Source organism: Podarcis muralis, chromosome 8, assembly GCF_964188315.1.
Source record: "Podarcis muralis chromosome 8, rPodMur119.hap1.1, whole genome shotgun sequence".
Taxonomy (NCBI): Eukaryota; Metazoa; Chordata; class Lepidosauria; order Squamata; family Lacertidae; genus Podarcis; species Podarcis muralis.
This window is the reverse complement of record NC_135662.1, coordinates 10,801,003-10,812,112: the sequence shown is the minus strand read 5'-3', so window position 1 is coordinate 10,812,112 and position 11,110 is coordinate 10,801,003. Positions and strand designations below refer to the sequence as shown.

Sequence of the window (11,110 nt, the reverse complement as noted above, 5' to 3'; positions counted from 1 at the left end):
CGGGAACTTAGTTCCCTCCGCCTCTCTGCCCTGAGCCTCTGCAGCTCTGGAGAGGCTGGAGGGTTACCGGACCCAGAGGCAACCTCAGCTTCCCCTGACGGGGCTGAGAGTGGAGCACCTGCAGGCAATGGGTCCTCCATCATCTCAGGAGCCAGAGCAGACTCAGCTGATGCCTGCCCCTGAGGATCCAGCACAGGTGAGGACCCTTCAGGCTCATGCCCCAGCCCTGGCTCAGCTGTTTCTGGAGGCGGGGAAACCTGTGCAGGCTGGGATCCCTCAGGTTCAGCATCCGAGTCTGAATCCCAGGCCATCACACCAGGGGGATGTCTGCTCCCAGTTTTCCAGAGTCCTTCCCAATGTAGAACATCTTGTGCCAAATACTCTTCCCTGAAGTGATTAAAAAAAGTTAAAAGTAGACCTGAGCACAGAAGTGAAATCGCAGTTCTGGTCCTTGCCTTGCTTTGACAACTAACAGCTGGCCTTCAGCAGGTGTTCTGGCAGAAAGCGATGCCAAGGCAACACCTTAAAATTTATTAACCAATAAGGAGCTGATGAGTTCCTCCTGAGAGTGTGTATCCTCATCCCTTGCAAAAAGCAGGAACCATCCCTTGCAACATCACAGGTGGCTTTAATGAAAATGCAAAACATTTTGAGTAGAAAATTGATTGGACACCAACAAAAAGTTAAAGATGTTTCAAAGGTGATTTACCCTGAGAAGTAGATGACTTCCTAAATCCCAGATGACTAAGATTCAAATAAATGATAGCACTGCAATACTTTATTTATTGTAGCATGAACAGGCAACAGTCCACTACACTGGGTGCATGGATTTCCATGTGTTATTACATTTATATCCCACCTTTCTTCTGTGGATGTGTTGCACAAACTGATCACTTGCATCTCTTAGTTGCATGAAACAATAAAAACTGGAGTGTCAGGAAGAAGGATAAGCTAAAATACTTCTCCCAGACATGGAAGAGTGATGTTTGCCCTCTTCAGATGCTGCAGTGCTGACACAGGTATACCACTTCAGAGATAAGTCTTGCAGGAAATTATAACCGCTGCAAAGTGAGTTAGCTTATTGGCCTATTTGTTCCAATACTTCAGTTCAGATTGATAATGGTAGTATGTCCAAAACCGTGAGTGCACCGAGGACACAAGGCAAAGTGGCAATGCTTTCATCCTGCCTTTAGGAGACATTGTGGGATCTGCAGAAGTTAATCCAATGCTCCCCATCATCTTAGCCCTATTAGCATGCCTAGCAACCAACTAAGGCAGAGGACTGAGCAGAACCTTAGCCACAGGGTGATACTGAGCAAAAAGGGGGTGAGGTTATGGTTTGTATCCAATGTAGTAAGCCTCCCACCAGTGCAAGGATTTCTGCACGTGCAACTAGACTTCCCCCCATTTCCTCTCCACACACACCCTAAACTCTTCTGGGGTTTTTCCCAACCCTCTGGAGCAGATTTTGGGAGGGTGTGGGGTACGTGCAGCAGGGGAAGGAGAGGGGAGAAAGCCCCGTTGCATAAGCAACCATTATTGCGCCGACAGGATGGGGAAGTTCGATGCTGTCCACTGCCCCATCACCTCCCACCTCCAGGGATGCTGCCATCGTCATTTGAAGGCCAGCAGCAGCAGCAGGAGCTGCACAACTTTACAGTTCCACTCATTTCAACTGGGCTAGTAAAGGTAATCAGGAAAGGTAGGGGGAAGTGAAATGGGGGTGGAAATCACAAGTATGGTTGCTAGGCAACCACACAAGTGTTCATTTTGGTATCTAGGTTAGCAGGAAGCATAGAAGATGTTTGTGTGGTTGCTAAGCAGCCATACAGATGATTTCACCCCCCTGGGCTTAATCTTCACTCATCCCATTGATATGAAAACATTGGGCATGTTGCACGATTCCCTGTGAATCTGAAGTGGTGGAGGGCAACGGAAGGGAAGGGAAGGATTGGATTATGACCAACCACTTCCTTTTGCCTGTGAGTTGTCTCAGCAATGCTGTTGTTGCCTAGGATTGGGGATGCATGAAGAAGGGAGAAAAGATTAGGAATGTGTGCTGTGGCCAGGCTGCCCCACCCCCCACTAGGTGTTTAGCACTGGGTTAGTTCACTGGCCTACCTAGTTGCCAACTGCTGCAGCATGGAAGGCAACAAGACTTCCTTCATCTCACTTAACAGTTCAGGAATTAGTGTACTTTTGTAGAAGTAAATAACAATCTTCATCGTGATTTTCCAGAGGAACAGTGGAGACACAGTGTAGGATTTGTGGAAGCAGAGATGGGAGGGAGGGCATTGCGGGGGAGAGAAAAAGAGAGAGAGAAGAGAAAGCTGGAGTGGCAAAGCTAACTAGGCAGGCTAACTCATCCATCCCAAGCTAACTCACCCATCCCAAGCTAACTCACCCATCCCAACCATTTACAACCCATCTATGCAGCCATCTTTCCATACCCATTTCCAGTATTTGGTCAGAATCCCACTAGCTCAAAAAAAATTATCAACCTGGGTGCTTTGGCTAGGACTCTGATGAGTGCTCCACATCTAGAAATTGTTCACCACTGTCCCCTTGACTCTGAACTTTGGAACAAAGATCAAAATTTTCTCTTTCCCTTCTAAATCATTGCAGGAAAAGATACAACATGGATTTGCTTTGCCTACTGTCCCCCTCCCCACCTCAGCCGCTTAGAACAAGCCTGGCCTTGAGTCTTGAGGCAATTTCAGTACATGCAAGAGAGAGAGATTTGCTTCAGACCCTGAAAACAATTCACACCATCTCCAAGGTTGATGTAAGAATGCTGGCAAAGCACGGTATGTGAAAAAAGGCCTGTGCAATTTGGAACTGATGTGCTGTTTAGTAAAGCAGAACTCCACTCCGACAGGGATTTCAATTACCACCAGAGACAGCTGAAGTAGATGGGTTTATAGAGAAGGACTTCCATTTGTTTGTACAACAGAATAAGGGAATCAGCTAAAAGGCAAGGCACTTATCTTTAGACAGGTCTATGGTGTTCTAAAGTCAAAAGAAACTCTATATCAATCTTTCAAATTAAAGGAGGAACATCTGGGTCATCATCAAAGCTCATGTTATTAGCATCTACAGTTTTCTGCCGCTGAAGCCTTATAGGTCCTTGTCCAATCCGATCCTTTTCCTGGACAATGTTTGCTACATCAGGGAATGAATACTTGCTAGGGTCCACTTCCAGCTTCTCTGTACACTCATTTCTGTAATAATAATAATAATAATAATAATAATAATAATAATAATAATAATAATAATAGTTATATGCATAATTTTATCTTAACATAAAATGGACTAGAAGACATTTCGCTTGGAAAAGACTTCTAAGATTTATCTACGTAAGCAGGATTTGGACAATTTTATCCAAGACAGACAGATACTCATCCTGTAGCTTCCTCAAATCTCCAGAAACAACAATTTCACAATCAAGAATATTAAATCAAGAATGGTTCTAAAACCAGGACAAGTCAAACTGTGTGTGTTTTCATAGGTTTACTCACATATGTAAACTACATACGATTTAATACATAGAAGGCCTACAAACACTGGTTTTTATATTTTTCAAACTCATTTTAATCCAGATACTTACTTTGCACCAAGAATATGCATCAAGGTATAATTTGCCAGCTTCTGAAAAAGCACCTATTTTAAATGCATTATTTTCATTGCAGATGTATCTCACTTGCTTCAATCCAGCAATTTATCCTTCTCAACATCCCAATTACACAAAAATGCTGGAAAGCAGTGATAAAAACCAAACCTTTTATTGACAACAAACAAAACATTAGTTGCTATTTAAATTGAATGGTATGTTTATATCAGTTCGTGCTTATTTCAGTTGGCTGCTTTTCTATGTCCTTTTGTTAAGTAATGAGATTCAAAACTGTACAGTAAAAAACAGTAGTACCTAAACTCGTCTCCTGCAAAGAGTTCCACCTTCACCCCTGAACAAAATTAAAACAGCATTCAACAGATTCACTATTCTCATTTGTCAGGGCCAATGCAGAAAGGAAAGCATGTACATGGAGTGTTCGGTGCACAGAATATGAACTCAAAGTTGCTGCAAATCAGGCTAGACGTATACGGAAGCATGTCCCAGTCCACTCTAGTACAGTTCCATTGCTTGGGTTGCCAACTTGCTGTGCAACTGGGAAGAATGGAGCTGGCCCAGTTAACTGGCCCTTCTGCCACCAGGCCAATCAGGACACGGTTGCTGTTATAACCACACACTACCTACTGCTGGAAGAACAACACTAAAAAAGGGGTGATCAGAAATGGCGCTCACACAAACTACATCACACATTTCAGGATGGTCTCCTTGCATAAGGTAAAAGGTAAAGGTAAAGGACCCCTGCACGGTTACGTCTAGTCATAGGTGACTATGGGGTTGCGGCTGCTCATCTCGCTTTCAGGCCGAGGGAGCAAGTGTTTGTCCACAGACAGCTTTCTGGGTCATGTGGCCAGCAGGACTAAACTGCTTCTGGAGCACAGGACACTGTGACGAGTACCAGAGTGCACGGAAATGCCATTTACCTTCCCACCGCAGCAGTACCTATTCCTCTACAGTGGTACCTTGGGTTACAGACGCTTCAGGTTATAGACGCTTCAGGTTACAGACGCCGCTAACCCAGAAATAGTACCTCGGGTTAAGAACTTTGCTTCAGGATGAGAATAGAAATCATGCGGCAGCAGTGTGGTGGCAGCGGGAGGCCCCATTAGCTAAAGTGGTACCTCAGGATAAGAAGAGTTTCAGGTTAAGAACGGACCTCCAGACTGAATTAAGTTCTTAACCCCAGGTACCACTGTACTTGCACTGGCATGCTTTCAAACTGCTAGGTTGGCAGGAGATGGGACAGAGTAACGGGAGCTCACCCCGTCATGGGGATTCGAACCGCCAACCTTCTGATCGGCAAGCCAAAGAGGCTCAGTGGTTTAGACCACAGCGCCACATGCAGCATCCCAAGCCAGGCTAGGGGAGCTGTCCAGCAGTGTCAGCAACAGCAACCGATGAGAAAAGACAAAACGGCAATGCAAAGCAGTCGAGAAAATCCATAAATGCACAAATTCAAAGGCCACCAAGACATGTAAATAGTTACATATTGACTAGGTGCCTAAAAAATTAGTTATATAGATGCCAGGAACATGCAAACAGAACTTAATTTTACGGTGTTCAAAAAGCAACTATGCATTCTTCTTCCTTGGATGACACCGATACTTTAATTTTATCTAGCAGTGCCGACCGTTCATCTGAGGCATCTCCCCAGCCAAAGAGCCCACAGTGAAATGCAACAACAAATGAAGTCTTCCGCTGGATGCAGTATGCATTTATTCTCAGAGTCACTGCTCAGCGGAGCTTCACAACTGCTTGTTCTCTCTATCTAGAAAGAACAAACAATCATGAAGTTCCACTGAAGGATTGTGAAAGGTCATTCACTGGCCAAAATGACAAAACAGAAGACACCGAAAGGAGAAAGCTAGGTGCTTTTCACACATTGTTATGATTTAAACTACTTTAAAAAGTATTTGCATTTCAAGGGAAACTCCCACTGATTCTCCTAGGCATGCAAATAGGAGCTGTGGAGAAGTTATTTTGCAAGGAGAGAAAAAGCTAAATTCCCCTCAGTAGTCCCTACCCTCTTGCCCAGTCTGGAAGCTACTCAGCAGCTACTTGCAGAATGCATAACAAAAAACAAAACAGAAACTTGCAAGTTAATTGCATTCATGTAATTAACATCACGTTTAGTTTCACCCTTAGTGAGAAAGGCAAGAAGCTCAATCACCCCCCTCTTTTGCTGAACACACTTTAGCCGTACAGATCTTTCATGCTGTTCAAGTTTAATAAAGTGGATTTAATATTACGGTAGGCACACTACAAATGGACATTTCTGAGAGGTAATTAACTGCTGTCTCCCCAGCTCATTTGCAAGAATGTGTTATGATTCCGATTCAGATTATTAGTCGCTTCTAGGCAGGCTCTAAAGACACTTACTCTACAACCACACCTCTGCATCTATCATGTAATTTAATATTCTAGACTAACCATCCAACCCCATACTTCTCCAAGCAAAGCCAAAACAACAGAGAGAAGCAAATTGCTTTTAACCAACTCTGATTGAAATTTTTTGGAACCAGAAATTGAAAGACTTGTTTAGCAAAGTTTGGAAAGCAATTGTGTGGGGGTGGGAAGAGAACCACAATGGCTGCTTGGTAATCCCTGACAAATTTATGCCATGTCTGGGCATAAGTTCCCCAAACTATCTGAAATCATTATCCAGTCCTATGTGAGTATCACAGTTAAACTAGAGTCCAAGACAAGGATGTCCTTAGCATCTTATCACAATTACTTGGATCAGTGTTTTTTTTTAACCTGAGGACAACACAGACAATGTGCTTGGTGAAGCATTGGCAACTGCACGCGCCCCGGGCAATTTTACCAGGAGAGATTGGCTGCATTTGTAGGAATCGTCAAAAATGCTTCTACAGTGGTACCTCGGGTTACAGACGCTTCAGGTTACAGACTCCGCTAACCCAGAAATACTACCTCAGGTTAAGAACTTTGCTTCAGGATAAGAACAGAAATCGCACGGTGGCGGCACAGCGGAAGCAGGAGCTAAAGTGGTGCCTCAGGTTAAGAACAGTTTAAGGTCAAGGACAGACCTCCAGAACGAATTAAGTTCTTAACCCAAGGTACCACTGTACTCATAAGAAGATGCTAACATTAAGGGATCGACAACTGTTAAGCATTCCATGTAGGGCTATGTAGCCTGTTCAGAAGCTGCAGTTAGTGCTGCCTATGTCTGCCAGAATCTGACCCCATCTGCATGCTGTCTTTGGGCTTGGACAAAGCCTGGCACCTCCCTTGTGAAGTCACAGGATTAAAAGGTGGGACTGGGATAGGAATGCCTAATATTAACACAAATATGAAAGAAAAGTATTTATGAGTAAAAGGTAAAGGTAAAAAGGGTAAAGGACCCCTGGATGGTTAAGTCCAGTCAAAGGCGACTATGGGGTTGGGGGACTCATCTCACTTTCAGGCTAAGGGAGCCGGCATTTGTTCACAGACAGCTTTCCGGGTCATGTGACCAGCATGACTAATCCGCTTCTGGTGCCAGTGGCGTAGCGTGGGTTGTCAGCACCCGGGGCAAGGCAAGTAATTTGCGCCCCCTAACCCGTGGATTTGCGCCCCCTAACCCGTGGATTTGCGCCCCCTAACCTGTGGATTTGCCCTAACCCCAGATGTTGCGCCCGGTGCGGCCGGCCCCCCCTGCACCCCCCACGCTACGCCACTGTCTGGTGCAACAGGACACTGTGACAGAAGCCAGAGCACATGGAAACACTGTTTACCTTTCTGCTGCAGTAGTACCTATTCATCTACTTGCACTGGTGTGCTTTCAAACTGCTAGGTTGGCAGGAGCTGGGACAGAGCAACAGGAGCTCACCCCATAGTGTGGATTCGAACCGCCAATCTTCCAATCAGCAAGCCAAAGAGGCTCAGTGGTTTAGACCATAGTGCCGCCTGCTCCCTTTCATGAGTAAAGGCAGCCCAGCCATATATGAGCCATATCTACAAGCGCCTTGCATGTTCATCTTTCTCTCTGCCATTCCAATACAGATTATTTGAAATTACATACATACATATATACATATAGATAAGACCAAATAGACAAGGGGTTTGTCACCTCCAATAGTTTACCTTCTACTTTTTTTTGGTAAATGTGAACATGTTCTAAGTTACGAAAAACAGAGGCGAGAGAGGATTCCAAGGACAAGAGCATTTATTATCTGTAACAGCAGCAGCAAAATAAAAGACACCATCCCAACGCTCTCCTTGCCTGACTCACAATGGAGCTTCTGTCCATCATCTAGAAATGGTGCCAGAAGACCACAGTGAAAAAGGCCGCAATGCCTTATAGCCACTTGAAATGTCGCTCAGGGAAATTGAATTGGGTTCTACTTTGTTCAACAGACTTTATGTTTACTTGCAATATACGTACTTATCTCTGCTATTACATTATATACACACAATTCTGGAGACGCAGAAAGCACACAAAATCAAAAGCAGCAATGTTCATTGCCGGTTGTAATTCAGACCTCAAGGCTCAGGTGCTTTCCTTCGAAAAGATTATTGGAAGCTTTACGATGCTCAGAAGTTCAAGCCCTTTTAAAACATGGGAAGATGATGCTGGGTACAACGAAGTCTCGTGGAAGGAACTGCAAACGTCTCCCATCCCATCCCCCACTGCCCAAGGAAATTCTGGACGTACCAAAGTACTGCAATATAATTGTCTGAAATGGGCCTCTTGTGGCATGTCTACTAAGCCAGTGTGGTGTAGTGGTTAAGAGCGGTAGACTAGTAATCTGGTGAGCTGGGTTCGCGTCTCCGCTCCTCCACATGCGGCTGCTGGGTGACCTTGGGCTAGTCACACTTCTCTGAAGTCTCTTAGCCCCACTCACCTCACAGAGTGTTTGTTGTGGGGGAGGAAGGGAAAGGAGAATGTTAGCCGCTTTGAGACTCCTTAGGGTAGTGATAAAGCGGGATATCAAATCCAAACTCTTCTTCTTCTCTTCTAACTGCCCCCCCCCCAAAAAAAATGGTCAGGCTAACTGATTTTGTGATTACAAAATCAGGCTACATCACCTGCCACTGAATTGCAACGACACCTGGGTTTACTACCCACCTCTCAAACCAGCCTGAATTTTTTGCCTCGTTGCAGACATGAGCAGCCTGCTGGAACATCTAGTCTTTAAACATCAGCACTTCTGAGGTGTTATATATCAAGCACCTGGAAGCTCAGAGCCAAGCTTTTTCCCTTAGCATGCCAGGTATTGGGAGGGGGGCAGCATTCAAAGGCCATCACACATCTTTCCAAAGAACAATGGTATCCTCCAGCTGGGAACAGCCTGATTTTCCTGTCCTACTTGAAGAAGGCCGGAACTCTCGTTTGGCTTCTGTTCTCATGCCTTTAACAACGTTGAAATATATTTCCTTTACCTGCAAACCTCCTGTGGAGAAAAGAGTGTCTTTTCTTGAAAAAGAAGTTCTTCCCTAGCCTCAAGAAATTCAAACATCTTCTTGCAAGTTCTGTCCTTTCCCCACAGAACCTTGTGGGATACTTAGTGAAAATCCATTGACGAATACGGTGGTACCTCTGGTTAAGAACTTAATTCGTTCCGGAGGTCCGTTCTTTTTTTTTTTTGCATTTAGATTTTTATTCAGTTTTTCTTATGCTTATATTGGTTACAACATAATTCCATATTTACACTTTTAGAGCCTCCACCAGCACCTCCCACAATCATCCATTGTTCTTATTTCCTCGCATTTTCCTATATAATATTGCTAGCTTACTGTTAGTTTACACCTCTCTAATTCTGTCTTGCAATATTCCTTACAGTATTACAAAGTCTCTTTAAACCCCACTAGCGTTGTTTGCTGATCACATATAGTTTCCAGATATACCGCAAACTTCCCCCAGTCCTCAATGAATTTTTGATCCTTTTGATATCTTATTCAGGTCCGTTCTTAACCTGAAACTGTTCTTAATCTGAGGTACCACTTTAGCTAATGGGGCCTCCCGCTGCGCGATTTCTGTTCTCATCCTGAAGCCAAGTTCTTAACCCAAGGTACTATTTCTGGGTTAGCGGAGTCTGTAACCTGAAGCGTCTGTAACCTGAAGTGTCTGTAACCCAAGGTACCACTGTAATGATGTTCTGAGCAGGGCATCTCCACTCTCTCCGTATTAAAAAGAAAGTGAGGTCCATGATTGTTTCTTCATTATCATGTGAAAATGAATGTGCTAGGTTCTATCTTCTTGGCCTGCCTAGAAGATCATGAAAATTTAGATAGATCACCAAAATAATGTTCTTGACCACTCTTTAATATTGTGATAGAATATTAATTGAAAAGGGCATTTACCATGTAATACTAAAACTGGCCTTGGAGGAAACAGAAAGCAGTCTATCTGCTGCATTGTGGCAGGGTAGAAACGAGGGTGCTTTGCAATTCTCTGTCCTGCTTCCTGTTTTGTCTTTCCTTAGTGGGGAGGAGATAAAACAGTTGTGAGCTACACCAGCTCCAGGGCTGGAGTAATTCAATCTCCAGTTTGGGGGCATGTTGGGGGACTGAAAAGTCACTGGATCCTTCAGATCTAAGCCATCACCATGTCCTCCCCTGGCATGCCCCTAATGTGTTCCTAGTGGACCCAGTTTTCTGCTCTATGGAGTACAAGCTGCTAGGACAGTGGGGAGGCAGAAGCTAACATCAGATCTTCCTCTCTGAGGTTGGAACTCATTTTCTCCATTCTCAGAGAAGGAGGTCTAATGCCTTGGAGAAGGAGGGTCCTAAGTTTGCAGTGACAATGTATGGTTTTTTCTCTATGCAAGTCCTTCTCCCTTGGGTCTTATCCCCCTTAATTTATCTGCCTGTAAGCAGGTGATAATTATGGTTGTGATATCATGGGGAAGAGAGAATCTGTTTCCTGGATATGCAGATAATTTATATTTCAAAATATATTTCAGCTATGTGAAGCTGCTACCTTATACTGTGAGACCATCGGCACAACTTTTCCAGCATTCAGTATTATAGAGCCTCTGAAGACCTGAGACACAGATAATTTAACTGGAGATGCTGGGAATTGAACCCAGAATTGAGCTATGGCTAACCTCCAACGGATAATTTGAATTGTTCCCCAAATGCAACAGGTTGCCATTGCAGTCCCTGGAGAATTTGTTGGAGCTGAAGTCTATGAAATGCTGGATTTTGTATAAGCCACAGCCTCTCATTAAATCTACACTATTATTTAAATGATATCATTTATGAAATGTTAGTGCTCTGTGGTTCTTGCCATTTATGTAGCGATCTTAATACCTCTAAGTGCTTTACAGTCATTCTCATTCGTCTTTACACCCAGTGAGGTTATTGCTATTAACTGAGAGTAATCATGAGACCATAAAAAGATTACAAGCCGACAGCACAAGCAGACATGCCAGTTCAGGCCCAGAATTTGTGCTCTCTTTCTCTCCCCCCCCCCCAATTTTATTTTATAGGAATCTTGCCTGACTTGGTATATCTATCTGTACATATAAGCACAGTAGT

At 44.1% G+C, this 11,110-nt stretch overlaps 1 protein-coding gene across 4 annotated transcripts in view; it reads right to left on the bottom strand.

The window, feature by feature from the left end:
* Nucleotides 1-2,904: 2,904 nt before the first annotated feature.
* DNAAF11 (dynein axonemal assembly factor 11) overlaps nt 2,905-11,110 on the bottom strand; it is a 42,407-nt gene continuing 34,201 nt past the window's right edge. For all 4 annotated transcript variants that reach the window (XM_028736132.2, XM_028736129.2, XM_028736131.2 and 1 more), the window contains one exon: nt 2,905-3,221. In XM_028736132.2, the coding sequence (XP_028591965.2) occupies nt 3,041-3,221 (181 nt within the window). In that variant the 3' untranslated portion in view covers nt 2,905-3,040. The remainder of the gene's footprint in view (nt 3,222-11,110) is intronic.